This window comes from Erpetoichthys calabaricus, chromosome 4 (genome assembly GCF_900747795.2).
Source record: "Erpetoichthys calabaricus chromosome 4, fErpCal1.3, whole genome shotgun sequence".
NCBI classification, from domain to species: domain Eukaryota; kingdom Metazoa; phylum Chordata; class Cladistia; order Polypteriformes; family Polypteridae; genus Erpetoichthys; species Erpetoichthys calabaricus.
Genome location: NC_041397.2, coordinates 211,054,851 through 211,075,421, shown reverse-complemented (window position 1 = coordinate 211,075,421; position 20,571 = coordinate 211,054,851). Strand labels below are relative to the sequence as shown.

General features: G+C 34.9%; 1 protein-coding gene across 36 annotated transcripts in view; it reads right to left on the bottom strand.

Moving 5' to 3' along the window:
• dlg2 (discs, large homolog 2 (Drosophila)) overlaps nucleotides 1-20,571 on the bottom strand; it is a 1,641,316-nt gene that overhangs the window by 373,757 nt on the left and 1,246,988 nt on the right. For all 36 annotated transcript variants that reach the window (XM_051926947.1, XM_051926951.1, XM_051926957.1 and 33 more), the window contains one exon: nucleotides 5,469-5,519. In XM_051926947.1, coding sequence (XP_051782907.1) covers nucleotides 5,469-5,519 — 51 coding nt within the window. The remainder of the gene's footprint in view (nucleotides 1-5,468; nucleotides 5,520-20,571) is intronic.

Below are 20,571 nucleotides of genomic sequence, written 5' to 3'. Positions count from 1 at the left end.
CACGCTGGCAGAAGCACAACTCTTATCTAATGCCTGCTTTAATGCAATGTCAGATTTAATGTTACTATATTAAGAAACCATAGGAAGGCAGGCGCTTGCTTAAAGAGTATATTGAGCAAACATCACTTTCTTGAGGTAATTCTACTAAAGAACTCAAATGAGACAGTACAACAAAGCTTGCACTTACAATAATAAGGTTCAGTCAAGGCTAGGTGTACCACTTGCATTAAAGATCATTATACAGTATAGCAAACATTTTAGGCTAAAGTTGTCTTATTCTGTACATAACATAGCATTCTCTGATTCACAAAATCCTGTTCATGGTCATGGGGAACAACAGGCATTAGGCAGGAAAAAGACCCTGGATAGGACAGCAGTTTGTTGCAATACCCTTTTACATCACACAGGGCCAATTTCAAATTGCCAGTTAATCTAACATGTTTGTCTTTTGAGTGTGGGAGGAATACTGCAATACCCACAGGATTACCACACAAACATAGGAAAATGTGTCAGCTCCACTTAGACAGCCAACATTTCAATCCTATGATACATGATACTTATTCAAACCAATAAAGATAAAATAAACTGAATCACTAAATTTGACCATCAGTATCTTTACTGTAACTGAGAAAGATTTTTTAAAATGCATTATCCCTCCCAGAATTTAGATCTTAATATAGGAATGGATAATTATAGACTTACCTACAGGAATAACATTTGAAAAAAAATGATTTCTTCTATCTTAACTCATACGTTGAAATACTACTGGACTTCTGTGTAAACAATAGTCAGGCCAAATGAAATATGATCAAATACAAAAATGATACATTGTGTACCTCTTACCATTGTACCTAAGGTACAATGACATCGATCCTGAGGCTTGTAAGCGCCTAGGGGAAAAGAGAAGAAAGCTAAAGGGAACTAGAAGGACAGACTCAAGAATCCCACATTATTTAGTAAAGGTGTGCTGTTAATGGCTACTGGGTTATTCTGAGCAATTCAGCTCTCTTCTTAAAATCAACTACACTGCTCACAAAAATTAAAGGAACACTTAAATCATACATTGGATCTCAATGAATAAAATATTCAAGTAGACAATTTTTGCTGAGTAATACTGCATATTTCATTGAGAAGAAAATGATGTAAAAATGGTCAATGGAAGCCAAAATCATCATCCCATTGAGGGCTGAGTTCAAAAATCACACAGAAAAAAATCAAAGTGAAAAATTTAAATCACAGGCTGATCCAACTTGCGTGAATTTCATCACAGCAACTCATAATGTAACAGTATTGTGAACAGCCCCCACATCATGCTCCTGATGAGACAGTGGATGGTGTCCTGGATAATCTCCTCACAGACCTGGATTAGGGCATCATCAGTGAGCTCCTGGACAGTTTGTGATGCTACTTGGCAGAGTCGGATGCATCGATACATTACATCTCAGAGGTTCTCAACTAGATTCAGGTCAGGGGAACGAATGGGCTAGTAAATGGTACCAATGCCTTTGTCATCCAGGAACTGCCTACATATTCTGGCTACATGAGGCCGGGCATTGTCCTGCACCAGGAGGAGCCCTGGGCCCACTGCATCAGTGCAAGGTCTGACAATGGCTTCAAGGATTTTATACCAGTACTAACAGCAGTCAGGGTACTGTAGCCTAGCATGTGAAGGTCTTTGTGACCATCCATGGATATACCTTCCCAGATCTTCACTAACCCACTGCCAAACCGGTCCTGTTAGATGATGTTGCAGGCTGCATAAAGTTCACTACAATGTCTACAGACTCTTTTATGTCTGTCACATGTGCTCAGTGTGAACCTGGCCTCATCTGTGAAGAGAACAAGGTGCCAATGGGGAAGCTGCCAATTGTGATATTCTAAGGTGAATGTCAATCAAACTGCACAGTGATGGGTTGTAAGCACAGGTCCCACTAGAGGACATTGGTCCCTCGTACCACCCTCTTGGAGTCTGTTTCTGACGGTTCAGTTAGAAACATGCACACCAGTAGCCAGCTGATAGTCATTTTGTAGGACTATGGTAGTTCTCCTCCTGTTCCTCTTCACACAAAGGAGCAGATACCAGTCCTGCTAGTGAGGTGATGCCCTTCTATGGCCCTGTGTAGCTCTCCTCCTTTAAATGGCCCATCTCTTGGTATCTCCTGCACCCTCTTGAGACTGTACTATTAGAAACAACAATTTTTGCAATGGCATGTATGGATGTGCCATCCTGAAAATGAAGTAGGGAAAACCTGTCTATATGTTATATTTATCAACCACATTTTCTGTTTTATAGTCATTCTTGAGGGTTAGAGGCTACATGCCAGTGATAGTACAAGAGTTACAGTGGCATGAAGACTTCAGGGGCTGAAACAGATAATTTCATTAATTTTTTAGTTATTATTTAATTTTAATACGATGCAGGCTTTAATGTGTTAGTCATTTCAACTGAAGACTGGAAAAACTAAAATTCCTTGATAATATCAAGTTAGTTTGCAACATTCAATATTATTTGGGAAGGGAGGACAGAAAAACAGATGGAAAGCAGAAGGACTGATTTCTTTTCAGAGTACATTAAAAAACCAATCAAGTTAGAAAATGTACACATTGAGTAACATTTAGGCATGTCATTGTCTGTAATACTATTCAACTGTATTTGTAAATTATTACCAAGTCTCCATTCTGATTCCTTTCTGGACCAAAGACAAATTTTCTGCTAAGATGAAGCACTTAAATCAGGTTTAAGGGGTGTGGTAGATGTTAGCAAGAATGTTTACTGTACCAGGCTAAAATCAGTGTGCCACTGTTTTCCACCTTTTCAGTAACAATCAGATAGATAGATAGATAGATAGATAGATAGATAGATAGATAGATAGATAGATAGATAGATAGATAGATAGATAGATAGATAGATAGATAGATAGATAGATAGATAGATAGATAGATAGATAGATAGATAGATAGATAGAGTCCATAAGCTTTTTAATCCAATATTTGCCTTAAGTGTGCCTACATTTGCCATGTCATCAATGATACACAATCTGCTCTGATAGTCAGTCGCTGAACTTGGATTGTGTATCTATGTTATTTAAGCATGGAAATATACCAAATTACATATTTGAAATGTAATGTAATACATTTCAATGAATGCAATACTTATTATCGTGGTCCTCTTGATCCAATATATGACTCTTGACTAATTTGTCTGATAATGGTATGAGATGTATGATTCTTGATTGAAATCAGCAACTGTATGTACTTCCATATCCTGGCCCCAAAGGTCTAGGTAGCTAATCGTTTTGGTCATAACCTCTGTAGTTGGTTATGGTTTTAAGAACAGAGGACAACCAGCAAATATATCTTTAGACCCTGGAGAAAAGGAAGCCCCTGGCTCATTATTAGGCAGGAAAGATGCTAAAGAAATACTGAGATACTGAATTGTAACCAGATTTTTTCAATTTTGCTCATAAATAAGCAATACTTTCCACGGCATTGATAGTTTTGGTTTGTTTTAAGTTGCTTTTTTCTCTTTAACAGTAGGAAAGACAGTTTTTTTTTTTTTTTGCAGAGTTGAGACTTTTGGATATGTCAGAATATTAAGCACCAGGAGTTCTGTGAAAAAAATAGATACCCTTGAACCTTGGACAACATTAGGACTTGGCACAATGTGCAGTACTCTTCATTAGTGCAGAATGGAACACAATTTCTACCTGCCACAGAATATTTTGTGAAACAACGTAGTGAGAAGAATAAATAGAGGGGGAAAAAACCGTGGTGGTAGAATGAAACAAAATTCCACAATGCACACATTAAATTAAGTGCTTACCCTGATGCAAAATAAATGAGTAAAAGTGAATGTGTTATTCTTTTGTTCATCTTTCAGACCTACATATTCCAGTACAAGATTTCTAAAAGCTACAGCCCTGTGCACTAGACAGAATTCAGCCTTACACACACTTATATTGGGCCAATTCTGATTCTGAATTAACCTAATCTGCCTTGTCTTTGGAGAGGGAGGAAACTGAGGTACCCAGGCAAAACCTCTCGGGAAAAGGTAAAACAATGTTGCCTGCTCTGATATGCAAAATGTGCCCTGCTCTGTTTAGTAACCCATTCCTGCTCTGTTATTCTGCCATGTAGTGTATTGTCCTTGCATGTTTCTGCACACATGGGACTATTAGCAACAGGTTTTTATTGTACTGTAAAATATAATCATAGTAAATTGTATTTAATTGAAGCAGTTAAACCTGTAAACTTGACACAGACAGAGACAGAGGTTGGGTATGAAGAGGTAGAAACAAATGGTACTGAGCAATACTGCAACCATATTTCTGACTTAAAGAAACCTACAGGGAATGTTTATATTCAGATTTCTGTTAAACATTTAAATAGATAAACTTTTTTACAATGAAAGGGTTTTAAGACATAAGAGGTCAGTGTGTGACAAGGTAACTAAGGACTCTAACCACACCTTTTCAAGAGTCAGAAAACTGTCATTGATCTTGTCGCTGCACCATGCCCAATTACACAACTAAAAAAATCATAGCCCATGTCACATTTACCGACTGAGTGCCAACTTCAAGCACAGTCGTGCTTGCCCCTTTTTCTGACAGACAGTAGCATGTTACCTGACGCTATACAAAGGGTTAACAGCAGCAGAGATCAATAGCAATTATTGCCCTTTAATTCTTTTTTTTCCATTTTGTTACGGTATGTAAAATACAAGACATCACACAGATGAGGTTTTCTTCAGTTTATGAGGTTCAAAACACGCATGTTCCTTACCTTGTCGAAACATGCTATGAATTGTACTGTGGATGAGCATTTATTTGTTCATTTGGTTGTCAACTCTCCTGTGTATACAGCCTGCCCCTCTGACTAATGAGCAAATCAGACATGTTTGATTTTACTCTAGCCAGTCACAGACTAGTTGGTCTTGGTTGTCAGGTGTGTCACATTTAATGATTATCTTCATGACCCTACTGACGGTCTCCGAGTGACTAAAATTATGTAAATGAAGGCTATGACTAAAAATCACTGTAAAAGTTGTCTAATGTGACATGGGCTTACTAAAAAAGACAAAGATAGACCCTGACCTGTAGCTTCAATGTCTCAAGCAAACCTTTGCTTGCAATTTGAGAAAAAAATGACCATCTGTTGAGATCACTTTAAAGGTTTTAAATAAAGAAGTGATACCTTGCAACGCTAGAAAGATGCAAGAAGAAAGATTGCACAGAGAAACAGGAAGACTTTCACAGACTTAGTAAGTGTAGTAACTGCTGTAATGATTTTATGAGAGTGAGATTTAACACTATAGCATATGTGGATTTTGCCCTATTATTTAATATCTGAGCTGTAAACATTTAAGGTAAAAGGCATGAAAATCCTACATTACAATATCACATGCATTTAAAAAGAATTGTATTATAAAAATATTTTATTAGCTCCATACACTAGAAAGCTGTACTCACCCTTTCCAGTGTGATTTCTTCAAACTCATATTCAATTTCTGTTCCATTCACCTGAAATGAAAAAAGAAATTATATTTATTACAGATTAATATCAAAACCAGCATATAAAATGAAGGAAATTATAAATTGGGAAAGGTTGTTATAGCCATTTTAAAAATCAGCCATATTTTTTTATTTTGGAAACATCTCACCATTTTTCTTATACTGCTCAAGGCTCTTCAATGTTAAGACTAATCTAAATAATTAACCTTGTAGTGAAGCTATTTATCCGATGATTTGTAGCACCTTATCCATTGTTCTTTTCTTTTAATGTAGCTCTGCCCTTTTCATTCATAAGAGACCACAAGCAAACAACAGTACGTGAGCCTTTTAATTGATAAGTTAAATTTTTATTCAGCGAACAAGCAGTCAGGGCCACTCAAATCTCTTCAGAAGGTGGAAGTAGATTAAAAGAAAGTAAATTAAATACACTTCTAGAATACTAATATTAAGATGTAGCTTGCCTGCTGTGCATACAATATGTGACTAAAGAAAGGGGTTGTGGATTTAGAAGTGTTCTGCATTTTAGCAGCTTCATGTGAGACCGATAAAACAGAACAATTCCAAACGCAAGCTTTAGATGGGTCAATTAATTCATTCTGAGACATGAAATTTTATCCGCTATTGAAACTGCTTTTATAGTATATTGAAACAGAGCAGACAATATTTTTAATAGGCATTATTGTTATTGCTGTTAAAAATGTACATTTCTGCTTTCTTCCACTTTCAGTGTGAGTATCAGATAAACTGAGAGAAAAGGGTGTTTATGCCACCATGCAGGTTCCTCTGCACCTATAGAATTTATAGAGGAATCTACAGGATCAATACTCATGGCTACTGTGCTAAATCATTAGTATCTAGTACATTTCAATGCCTCATCATCACTTTGTAAATCACAAGCAAACAAAATCAATACAATAAATAGTTTTTTCCCAGAAAAAGACATAAAATAAACAATTAGGACCTTTAACAACTTTAGCTTCAATCAGTGTTATCTCGCGTATATTGTTATTCTACTTTTGCAAATGTTATCCCACGCAGCACTAAGTACTTAATACAAAATACTAGTCTATTATGCAATGAACATAAATATGTCAGAAATTAAAATGTCAGAAATAGTTATACAGTGACCTTAAAGTGAGATTTGAATTACAAGTTAGATCTAATGCAGCTCTTTTGATGTACATTATATACTACACATACTTTTGAGTGTTTCTAAGGAAAAAAGCCACCGTTTTCATAATATTTTAAGTTACACATATTCAAATAGATATGGTATTGGAAAAATAGTAACGTGGACAGGATGGATTACAAGTTTTTTACATGCTACTCAAGAACAGTAGTTACTGAAAGACTGAACTCATTTTAAGCTATACATGCGATATATACTAAATAAGAATTGTTATAGTGCAATATATACCTGTTGTTATATGCAACTAAAGGTATTTTATAAAGAATAAGATATTTCAAACTGAATAACTTTACCTTTTGAAATCAAAATGAACAAAAAAGTCATTACAATATATTTTTTTTCAGGAGGGTAATATAGATGTTTTCATTTGATTCATAAGATGCAGTGATACACATTTGTGGTGCTGCAGATATTGTGAATTTATAAAGAACTTTGTTTCTATCAGCAAGTGAAGTAAACCTATATCCAACCACGTATTATTGATAAACATGTGTTTGAGCAAACAATGCCTCTTTGCTAAAAGCCATTAGTCATATGCAAAATGAAGAACAATTTGGAATAACCAAGAAATTCCTCACAATACTGAAATGTGTGGTATGGTGGTATTCCCATTTATTGTCACACACATAAATGAAAAATGACACTGCCTGCCTTAGGTTATGGATTCATAATTCACAATATGCAAATACACTTATTACTTAATAGTCCAGTAGTGTTTACCAGAGTAAGGCAAAGAAAAAAATAATAAATGTCATTAAAAAGATTTGGCACAGGACAGGCAGCAATGTATCTCTGAATTTGCACTGTTGTGAAGGTAATTCTAGAATACATTAATCTGGGTGGAGATTTTCCTAGACTAGTACAAAAAAGCAAAATTACATTAAGTATAGTCCTAGTAAAATTATAATTAACTGTTTGCATGTACTATTGTTGATTGTTATCTTTATTATTGACTCTGTTATATATTAAATATACAGTTACTTTTCCAGTTCAAGTGGGTGGAGGGAAAGGACTGGACATCTGGCATATGGCGCATTAGCAAGCACAAAAAATATTTTTAAATAACTGAAAACCATTTACAGTACATTAGTATTTTATAAGATACTAATAATCAAAAACGTATCTAAACATTCATTCAAGTCTGAAGTAGCCAATGATGCCTAGGTACACAACTGAGGATGTGTCCCAAACCAAGCAACTTCTTAAAGTGGACAGCATAAAGAGAAATCAGACCCACCCAAGGGGTCAAGTCAGTGCTGAAACTTCAAGTATTGTAACATCCCGTCGTATACACCAATATGTGTGGACAGATTCATAACATCAAGACTGCAGAGTATTAAGTTTTGATGTTCATGATTTTACTAAAGCACCTGGATAATGCCAGTTGCAATATTCTATGCTTTATCTTTTAAGAAAAAAACCTTATAATTATAATGACAACAGGTACAGCCCAAGATGGAGAGCAATTGTCAAGAGGTTTTTATGTTCTCTCTGCATCAACTGCTGTGTGGATAATGATATGTTGTACTTAAAAAATATGTGATTTTTCAGGCTTTGATAATGTGATATACTAAAACAGAATCAAGCACACGACTATTTTACAGACCTCCTAGGCCATGTTTCTTACTCCTAGATGAATTTAGCAACCTTTACTTAAGCAATAGCCTATGAAAGATTTGCTCTTAATTATTAATTAATTATTTGTAGAGACATGGAAACAGGCACACTTATCTGTTATTTCCAACCTGTGCTCTAAAGAGGTACAGTAAACCTCCAGTCTTATACGTACAATGAGATGCTAGGTCTAATTACTTGTGTTAATGTTAAAAATACTGTAGAATTATCTCTCCACTAAAGGAAAGTTTTAAGATTCTATTTAATAATCTGAAACTGCCAAATATTTCAAAGTTTAAAAATGAGTGCAACAACTAAACCATGACATCATAATTCATTGCTATTATCTGCAAATCAAACATTATCATTAGCTTATCCATGATATCTCATATATGACTGCAGATGATATCTGAATCAAGCTTTTGATGTGTATAAGATTCTGTCAAAAGAAAGGAAGTCAAAGAAAAAAAAATATTTACCATCAATGTTTTAATTTCATGTACTCTTAAATCACAATATCAAAAAACTAGAGGAAAGACAGATAATATTCAAACTACTGTACATGTTTACTATCATAGACTACAAGTAATAAGGTTAAAAAAAGCTCAGTATATGGTCAGTTCAGAGTATTAAACCGAATTAATAAAAATATCCTTTGTGCACCTTTTAAAACGTTGGCCAACCTGACAAGCAAAAAACCTTTCTAATTTTTATTTTTTCAAATAATAAACTAATGTAGATGCATAAGCACTAAACAACTGTGTTTCAAAATCTAATATTTTCTGCATCAAGCTACATCAATCTTTTTCTGCCCTGCTTTAATAACTTTAAATTAATAACACAGCAGGAAATTCCACCATTAATTACTAAAATGTAACCAGCTGTCGGAACCTTAAACACAGTTCCAACCAAGCACTAAGAACTCAATTACTGTATTTGCAGCTCCTATACTTAACACAATTAATGCATCCTTAATGACAATGATCATCCCTTATTCCTTCAAACTGGGAACGTTAGATTCAAATATACAGGTGCTGCTGGGTAGGCTTTGCACTCTTCATAAGTCTGAATTGAATTATGTGAGAAAGAAACAAGATAGATTGGTACACCAATTAAAAATATACTTCTAACAGCTAAAGTTCTTTAGTCTCACGTTAAATACTACAACTTACACATAAAGATTCAGTCCCAGAATAGCAGTTGCTTCAATTCATGTTGTTAACAACACCTTAACATTCTCTGATGCAAGAAAAACTAAAATCATATTTTAATATTTAGGCTAGCCTTTGACATGCTCCATCGATCAATCTATTTGTTTTTTAATATACCTTTCCAGTTCCAGGCCATGGGCATGCACTGTCTGAATTAAGCACACGGTGGGAACCGATAATTAAAAAACAGACTTTTACATATTCCAAGGTTAAATAAGATGACATGCTTGCTACTGTAGAGAATGATCCATCAATCTAAGCATTTGAAGCTGAGATGAAACCACACTGCTTTAGTATAACATCATTGGTGCTACTGGTTTTCTGATAATATCAAAAAGCTGTTTGTTACCTATTTGTCAAAAGCAAATTCATGGAAATTATCATGACAAACTACATGTATTAGTAATCAATGTCTGTCCTCTGTTTTTCTGAATCCACCTATGGCACTGTTAATCCTACAGGTGATATTGCATATTGGCATTCTGACAGAAACCTAATAACATGTGGAATCATTTTCAGCTACTTCTTTTTATGAAGACAGGGCTGCGTTATTACTCTTTAATACTACGGCTAATCTGGTTAGCTGTTTAGTACTGTATGAATACATTTTTTAATTTGAAAGTTCTGGATAGTTCATTTTCATACATTTCCAATGACATATTGTTTATTGGTAAAAAAAAAATGCTACTAAGATGTCAGGTGAAAATCTCCACATTATGCAATAAGCTAATAATTTTGATAGATAGATAAATAGATAAAAACTATATATCTGTCTATTATTTGAATGTTTATTTGTTCTGTGAGTCTGTATCATTGTTTTTTTATGTTTATGCTGTTGTATACCTCTAAATTTCCCCTTGAATTAGTTTATCTAATCTAATATATACACATACACACCAAATATTTTTCAAGTGCTAAAATGTGTTATATTCTGGACTGAGAAAGTCAATAGATGTGTTACATAAAACTTAAAGAAAATATTAAAAGCAAAATAACCAGCAAAACTGTTATATTTCAGCCAGGATATTTCCCCATTCACATCCTTGTTTTATGTCTTTATTGTTCATTTTTGATTATTTTATTTGTATTAATAATTTGATTTGCTTATTTGCATTATTCTTTGTATTTGATTTTGTCTACCTGTATATGTGTTACATTCCTTCTATAATAGAACTTTCCTGATAACACGCACATTTATTATTCATATTATGACAGATATGGTAATTAATAGCATGGATATCCAACGCTGCAAAACTTCTTTCCAACTACAAAAAGAAAAAAGAATGAAGAACTACTTGAAAACCCGGGACAACCCACTCCAATTTATTCTTTTGTTTACATAATGTATTTTCAATTGCACTCAGAATAGAAGGCACTTGTGTCTTTAAATGGTCAACCATTAAAGACTAATGTGAATATTGCACAATTTTATTCTTCAGAAAATGCCTTCTTGATTTTGAAGACTTAATAAAGTACACTCCATTAGTGTCATTATAGACAATGTGTAGGTGCTGTGGGCGGATGGATGGATGGATCTTCATCACAGTTTTATATGGTTTAAATTTCTCAAAACAGAGCTAGAAAGGTCCAGTATTTTTACAGTATATAACAGTGACAAAATTGTGACTTGTCAGTATTTAATTTATTAAGGCTCTGTAATTTCTAATGGCAACAACAAGTTGCTCAGATTTTATGATGGAAATAGAGTTGATGCAAAATACTGATTTAAAAAGAAAACTTCAAAGAGAACTTTGAAGTAGACAGTTTGGAACAGTTGTTATATCTCTCTATTATAAAAAAAAATCCTGTGGGAGGGAATGACTAGGAGACGATATGTGATCTTCACGTTAAGATCGCGGAAGACAAATAAAAGACCTGCAAGATGAAAGAGAATGGCCACGGAGCGTCTCACGGGGATATAGAACATGAGATTCTTGCAAGACACACCCTACTTACAAGCAATATCAGAGCATAGCCAGCAAAAAAAATCAGTAGTGTAAAGGCATGCAGCACACACAGATCCAGGGGTCTCAGTGCATATAAAGTGTATAAAGGACAATACGTTATAAATGAAACGTCGACGACTAAAAGATTGCATTAGCGCAAACAAAAGGAAATTAATCATCAGGACCAGGTGTAACTGAACAAATAGCAGGACAAAGCGAGGTCAGAAATAAACGGCAAAGAGCAGAAAACAAAGTCTTATCACCTTCGCATCATTCAATGCACAAAACGTAGATTTACACAATAATGGACCATACGCTATGAGAATCTGTGGTCCCGCAACAGTTAAAGCAACAACAAGTTTAATTTCAAAGAAAACACAATTCGGTCTGGTTTATATGTATGATCACAGAGAAGTGATCACAACGCGAGCAGCAGAGACACGAAGTGGCAAAAAGGACAGCGGCTGTACAGGCTTTAAAATGATTGATGGGCCACCCACCCCCCCTTCACACCACGAGCAGCGTTATACGTCCTGCAAGAAAGAGATTTAACCATGCCCGGGGCTGGAAATAAAGGACAATTATTGTTTTGACAAAATCATGTGAGACAAGGCAGTGAGCCATCATTTAAAACAAATCTACAGACATCTAGCCTAGCAGTTGTTGGATTGCTTTTGGCAGACACGCATCATGTTCTTCCAGCTCTTAAAACAATGACATGCAACAAGCAGAACAGGCAGGCTCGCCAGCAGCAGAAAGACAGCAGATGATCCAACGGCATATCCTTAGCGTGCGTTCAGCCACCCCCCTTTCACAACGCGAGCAGCATTATATGTCTGGCGAGAAAGAGATGTAACCACGCACTGGGCCGGAAATAAAGGACAAGTATTGTTTTTACAAAAGTTTTTAAAGTAAAAGTGAAAATAATGCATATGTAACAATTCCCATGAAAATAACAATCTCTTTAAATTGTATATCCGGTAAATTAAACATGGGGGTGGGCGAGCAAAGTGAGCAGGGGGCAGAGCCCCCTAGTTTGTTAAAAGATAATATCAAACAGATATCTATTTGCCACGGAAATCACAATATCAAAAAATAATGTAGCATTACTTTCTAATTTCTTTGTAATTCAGTTTAGCGTCATGTTCTATCCTTACTGGACATAAGGGAGGAATAACTCTTCCTGACCACAATCTATCACAGGGCCAACTTACACATAAGGGTCGAATTTAGAATCACCATTTAACCTGACATGTTTTGAGTGTGTGAAAGGAAAACCAAAGTTTTTGGAAAAAATCCAGTTAAACATAGGAAGAATCCAAACAATTCACACAATCATTAACCGGGCAGGGAATTCAATCTGAAGACACTAAATTTGTGAGGTAATAGTCTACCACTGTGTACACATTATCAAAAGAATGATTTTATTTAACTAAGAACACACAAGTAAGAAAAAATTACAAAGTACTGTAATTACTCAAAGCATCATAAAAAAAATGCAGAAAACAAAAATCCCTGTTTAGCTGTTATTTACTCTTTGCCAAGAAGTGACCATTTTAGTCAGTTTGGAGTTACTTTCAGGATTGTGGTATCCTGTATAGTGACTATATGCTTATTAGCTCCAAAATCGACAGTTAGCTCCCATCCCGAAACCATCTCTTTTTCCTGAAGGACTGGATTTTTATCTATCTTCTGGCAATCCTTCATGGACTTCCTCTCTCTTTTCTGTTGTTGGCCAGACACCCTTAGCAATCCTCTTTTGTTAGCTTTGACTAGGCTAACCTGCTGCCCTCGAGCATCCTGAAGTAATCTTGTTGACTTATTCTGAGTAGACCAAGGCCTTGTGATTTGGGTGCTACCAAAGGAAACACAGTATATACCTGCTTAATTTAAAGAATCTAAAAACTGTGCACCATAACCTAAACTGTGAAAAAGGATAAAATGAACACCATAGTGCAGAGCTGTTATACTGTCTCTGGGTCTGGATGACCGGCAGTCATTACTAGAATAATGAATCACATCTGGAAATTCACTTGTAGAATATTAGAGCAAACCTTAGAGAAATCTTCAATAAAAGTTGGATTTATTTGTTAGCCAAGCAAATGCTAGAGACACTGACTATTGTAATTAATGTGTTCGTATTATGCAAATTTAAAAAAAAATCTAGAATATCAAAACGAAAACAGAAGAAAACTTCGGTAACACTTGAGGTATTCATTATTAGCAGCTATTCAAAGCCTTCAAGTTAATAAAACATAAGCCTTTTCAGCATGAATAAAACAATGAAAATGACAGGAACATATTTTGTGAGTGTTGTTGTTTTTAATGATAACTGATTATTCTAAAAAAACATAGTGAATTAAATGTTTGCAGACTGTTCATAGCTGCTTTATAATGGATTCCTAAACTAAAGTGTAACTAAAGCTTCTTCAATACATATGAAATATCATCATATATTGGAAAAGTTTCATACAGAGATATTATCAACTGAATAACTGCATTATGGATTTTTGAAATGACACAGGACTTGAAGATCATGTCATATCAAGAACAGAAGACTGAAGAGGGTGTTTGATTGTCACCAGTTTTATCTTTTCTTATTCTCTTAAATTTAACAGGAGTACTAGATCAGAACATTACTAAGCCTCTTTTGTGAGAGCCTGTACTGTTGTAATGGCTTTCTTTATCTAACTGTACTTTTTATTCTCTAATACTCACTATCACGTTTCTTATATTTATACCTCAAGGGCACCTGATAGTGAGTGTAGCATAAAATGGAATGTCACTACTAGATATATTTGGGTATCTGGTTCTGCTGAGCAGAAATGGGCATGTGGATGAAAAAATAAGTCACTTCAAAAAAGAAGCTAACATCTGCAGGATTCAAAACCCTTGAATAATGGTAATTGGGATTTTCATTTGAAGAGTGACTTTCTAATTACCTCAAAGGCATAAAGATTCACAGTAGCTTCTCTGAAGCACACAGAGCTGTAATGAGCTTTTGCAGAAGTCAATGACATGTGAATGCTCAAAATGTGTTTATTTCTAAGGCTGTGAGGGTTTTTCTTTTGTTTATTTATTTATTTATTTTGCACCAAAGTTTGCTGCAAAACTGCTGATTTGCAGAAATACTGCGCAATTCACAATAAAAGAAATATTGTGTTTCTTGAAATAAGAATAACTTTCTTAGTATTTTATTTATAGTAAATGCATTTTCCTTAGCTGTGACAGAATCATAATATTTATCTCAGAATTCAAGCACATCCAAAAATGAACTTTCATTAATATTAAGCATAAGCAAAATATACAAGCAATCTCTAACTGACCCAAGCATTCATTCCAAACAGGTTAAAAATATAGTAGGAAGCTTCATTTGTAAGGTATTTATCACATGAGTGACCAAAAATGTAAGTGAAAATGGTCTGAAAGTAAAAAAAAAATTGCATGTATGATTTTATATTTTCTAAAATGTGTCACTAATAAAAGAATCACCTGGTTGCAAATTAAATATTGTGAAGTCTAAAGAGAACAAACAGTATGAACAGTTTATATCAGAATTCATAAAAAATGCAAAAATCCATTACAATATGGATTAATTTTCTGTTGTCATACACTAATTATAAAGCAAACTAATTTTGAAATGCATGTCTGCAGCTTATCCCCCATCCCCATTGTTCTTCCTTGTACCTGTCTAGTTACCTAATCAGACAAAACACTAAGTTAAGAAAAGAAAATCGATAGGGCATACATTGAAACCAGAATAATCAATCATAAAAGAACAGTTCAGAATCTGACAATAAATAGTCATACTTTTATATTAAAATCTTAACTCACAGTGCTCTTTATACTGTAAATACAATATTTTGTAAAAATTACCAACACTGGGCATTTATTAAAAACAGATTATATACTCATATTTTTATCCATACAACATTTTTTACTAACAGAATATCAATTAAAAAAATCTGTTTGCATAATTGTTCAGATTCTTATATTAGTATACTTTGAAGAGAAAGTATTTGCTACAATAACAATTTAAAGTATTTTTGATGGTCTAATAATCTTTCAAATGTCTATTTTTCTGCAATTCAAATAGATTTCATATTTTGCCATAAACATAGCATAGCTTCACTGTAAATGAAGTAAGTAAGTAAGTGCCATTTTTCAAAATGGCACCTGTAATTTTCCTATAAAAAATTGTTAGAAAAATTAAAGAACATTTAAATAAATATTTAGGAATAACTATATATCAACATACTCATTTCACTGCATTAATAAAAAAATTCACATTGAATGAAACACTAACATTACTTGAAATTGCTGAAGTTAGAAAGTCTATGCACTAGTGTCAGATGGATATTCAAAAAAATGTAATATATATATATATATATATATATATATATATATATATATATATATATATATATATATATATACTGTATATTGATTATTATTATTATTAATAGTATCGATATTTTTAAGAATCCCTGAAGGATGAGATGCCATTAAAAATTTGAAGTATCTCTGTATTTTTTCCTCAAAATAAAAAAAATTAAATTTAAATATTGTAGACCGATTTCACTATTAAACACTAATACCAAAGATTTGGCAAAAGCACTAGCTCTCTGTATTCTTGGTTCACCAATAGCAGATATTCTTATTTTAACATTTATCGCCTGTTTAATTCAAATTATTCCTTCCAGAACACCAAAAGGTATCATTGTCTCTGGCCAAAGAATGGAATATTTATTCACTGTAAAGATCTGCATTTGAATATTAGAAGAATTTTGACTAAAACAGGCCATTTAGCCCAATAAACCTTTCCAGCAAATAACATCTAACTTTAGAAGACTTGAATTCTAAAGTGGGTGGCACAGTGTGTAGCGCTGCTGCCTTGCAGTTAGGAGACCCAGGTCCTCCCTGCATGGAGTTTGCATGTTCTCACCGTGTCTGCGTGGGTTTCCTCGGGTTTCTTCCCACAGTCCAAAGACATGCAGGTTAGGTGCATTGGCGATCCTAAATTGTCCCTAGTGTGTGCCCTGCGGTGGGCTGGCAACCCTGCTCGGGGTTTGTTTCCTGCCTTGCGCTCTGTGTTGGCTGGGATTGGCTCCAGCAGACCCCCATGACCCTGTAGTTAGGATATAGTGGTTACTATATACAGTCAATGGTCATTTTATTAGGTACACCTGCTTATAACCCAATCCTCCAAACTGTCAAAAATGTGCAAGCAAGTAAGTTTAAAGTATATACAGTAGCATGCAGATATGATCAAGAGGTTTAGTTGTTATTCAATCATGCATTAGAATTTTCAGGATCCTTGGCAAGTGAAATGTATTATGGCACTCTCTAGGGAACATATCCACATTTTGTTTTTTAAATGAATGTTATTAATTGCTTTAAATTTTTTCTTGTTGCTATCTTTATGATGTCATGCTGTATTTAATGTTGCTTTTCACATTCAAGGACGCACTCTCATTTCATTATTTAATTTGATGTCATGTCAATTGATACTGAATCAAATGAGACCTATTTAAGATTCTAGAATTCCAATAAAATCCTTTCTGTACATGAATTAAAAAAATAAAAGGTATTTTCAAAAAGAATTTAAGAGAAAGTTTATTCGTTTAGAATTTCGGGCTCCAAGAAAGCCTACTAAGCTATGCTTTATGTTTCAAACTTTAAATGAAAGTTTGCTCAATTCTTTGGCTATTGTTTGTCACTGATAATAATTTCTGACACTTGATAAAGATTTTATTGATAATTTGCTCTGTTTTCATGGATAATCTTTCTCACTGTTCACAAGAATGCTAGACACCTGACCCAAACAACTTTTACTGTGTTATGATTGTTGTTTCCAGACATGTTGTTCCATATTTTCAGAATCACCTGCCCCATGGCATTTTTACACGGCATTACAGAAAAAAGAACAATAAAAATTTTCAATAAGTGACAGTCCAATGGAGCAAATACGTTGTTAGTTGTCAGAGGATAATAGTTATAGCTGTTCAAGCCAATATGAAGGTAGAGTCATGGTTTAGAGAGTGGCAACATGATGTAAAGTATGCTTGTTAGACTTGAAAATATGAATTTCACTGCACTTTGCAAGTGACAGTAAACTTAAAACTGAACATGAAAACCAGGACATAATTAAATAACAGACACTAACAAAAGTAATGTGCAGAAGATCATCTTTAAAGAGGACAGACTAAGTTAGTAAAAGATCACTCTGGCTTCTACTCTTGTAGGCTGAGGAAAAAAACATAATGCTACCAACAATATCCAAAACGTGATTAACAAAGATTTAAGCAAGTCTGACAAATCTCAATTTATGGAGTTATGTTCATATGGTAGTGCCAGAACTTTGCATGAATCCATACTGCACTTTGGCAATAGTAAAGTCTGGTTAATGAAGGTCCCATGGGGTCATAAATGTTTCCCTGGCACAAATAGGCATCTTATACCAACTCAGTGTCATTTCAATGTTACAAAATACCTAAGTGTTGCTAACCATGTGCATCCCTTTGTGACCAGTGTCAACCCTTTTTTCAAATGAATAGTTTGAGCAGAATACAACACCACATCACGAAGTATGATTCATTTGAAGCTGGTTTCTTGAACATGGCACGTACACTCTCCTACTTTCAGTCCAATTTGGGCATCATTAAAATAAAGTGGAATGCATGGGTCAGATCATGAATGTTTACCTAAAAAATCTGCAGTAACTGTGTGATGATATCACGCAAGTATGGACCGAAATAGCTCAGGCTTGAATTTCAGTGCAGTATTGCCAGTCTCCCAACTATTATTTAAAAATCTTGCAAGGTTTAACTTAATGACACAGGAAAATCCCACTGTGCTTTTAAGTCCAAGAGTGGGAGTGGAGGATTTCATTGTTGTCTTTTCAATGCAATTATGAAATAAGTTGATTAATTTGCGCATGCTTTAGACCATAATGATGGGACCATTTAACTCTCTGTTGAAAGAGTTTAAATGAAGGGGGAGGTTTATGATCTTCTAATATAGTCCATTACATAGCCACAATACAGAAACAGAGGCTTTGCAATTCATCCTTGGATTGTTATGATCATGGCTACTGTTGTCAATCCAACTATACATTTTCTAACTGGTTTATCCAGTTCAGGGTAACTGAGAGCTGATTCTTATCCTGGCTATACCAAGTACAAGACTGGATCCAATGTTGGGTAGAACATCATCCTCACACACACCCAGACATTCATTTTGAACTGTGTTAAAATGAGGTGCTCCATATACTAATTCCAAATTAAAATTTATTTATTTAGTGATTGAGAATTCCCACATCAGACCATCATTTTTTAGCACAACTCGTAATGCCAGAGTCAGGGAAGTGTAAGAAGCTTGAAAGTGGAGTGGAGGCGGAAGAATGAGAGACAGACAGAGAGAAAAGAGAAGAAAGGACTGCATGCTGTTTGGTGGTTATTGTACTGTGCAGTAGAGGTAGGAAATCTAAGAAAAGCATTTCCCACTCTGAATAAAGCCTGTGTTGTGCTGGTACTTGTGGCTCTTCCTGTTGTGTTGGGTGTTTGAGGAGCTGTGTGCCCTCTGGTGTTCACAGTGGAGTTTGCATGTTCTCCCTATGTCTGCAGGGGCTTCTTCCCACTGTTGAAAGACATGGAGCTCAAGTGAATTGCCAATGATAAATTGGCCCTTGTGTGTGTTTTAGTGTGTGTGTGTTGGTCCTGCAATGAACTGGCACCTTGTCCATGATTTATTCCTGCCTTGTGTCCTATGCTAGCTGGGATAGGATCCAGCATCTCCACAACCCTGATCTGAATTAAGCAGATCACATATTATTAATCGAGTTGTTTGCCTAACAAGACATAAACCTTTCAACAAAGAAACAGAAACACCAAATCCATTCATCTTTCATTTTGCCAACGCTTTATACTTCATGTAATATGTAAAGTGAAACTGTAATTTTCACATATTCTTGACTGATCCTTCAACAAGTGTCATTTTAAGATCCCACATGTTTAACTTTACATGGAAATACATTACAATACATTTGAACTTCAACAACAAAGATGTCTCCAGGAGTAAGTTCATATATAGTAAGACACATAAGACACAACAGACATTTTTCTTATCACACATTAGGCAAAATACTTTTGCCACTAATCTAGGTTATTGACTTTCTTTAATGGCTTTCTAGAAGGAAATATTCAGTGTTTTACATGTCTGAAACAGATGACTTTTGGGTCATTTTTTGGAAAGCAACTCCTCAGACATGTCTGCAAGTCCATGGTAACACATTTTGCTTCTTTTGATTACAGCCACCATGAAATGTCCATCTATGCTCTAATACAGGTGTTCAAATAAACATAACAACGTTATTTTGCCAGAATTTGTCACTGGTAAATCTGTTTATGGTTTAATGGCTCACTTGTTACTCTACAGTGAATTTAAAAGGACAGGAAAGAACATAAATAGAAATAACAAGTTGAATCATATTTATATATATATATATGGTTGAAAATTGCTTTACTGTCAGATAATGCAAAGAGTACGCGACACGTGTTTCGCCCTAATTCTGGGCTCATCAAGCGTGCACATTCACTGTACCCCCTCTCTGGAATCGAACCTTGGACGTCAGCGCTAGAGGCAAAGCCCCTAATGTTGCACCACAGCGTGTGGTTCATTCATTTGACAGCATGTAGATCGGGGTAATTACATTCATGGCATTCGTAGTCTGAATCACAATCTGATTGTATGGGTGGTTACCTACCAGGTAACGCTTGTGGTTGGTCAGCAAATCGGCTAACATCCGCCACGGTGCCCTGTCGATCTACATGCTGTCAAATGAACGAACCACGCACTGTGGCACACTGTTAGGGGCTTCGCCTCTAGCGCTGACGTCTGAGGTTCGATTCCAGAGAGGGGGTGCAGTGAATGTGTACGCTTGTTGAGCCCAGAATTAGGGTGAAACACATGTCGCATACTCTTTGCATTATTTGACAGTAAAACTATTTTCAACCATTCTATGATCTGCTTCTCGCAACTGAAAGAGGGCACCGTGGCGGATGTTTTTAATTATATTGTCAATATATAACTCTAAAACTCTT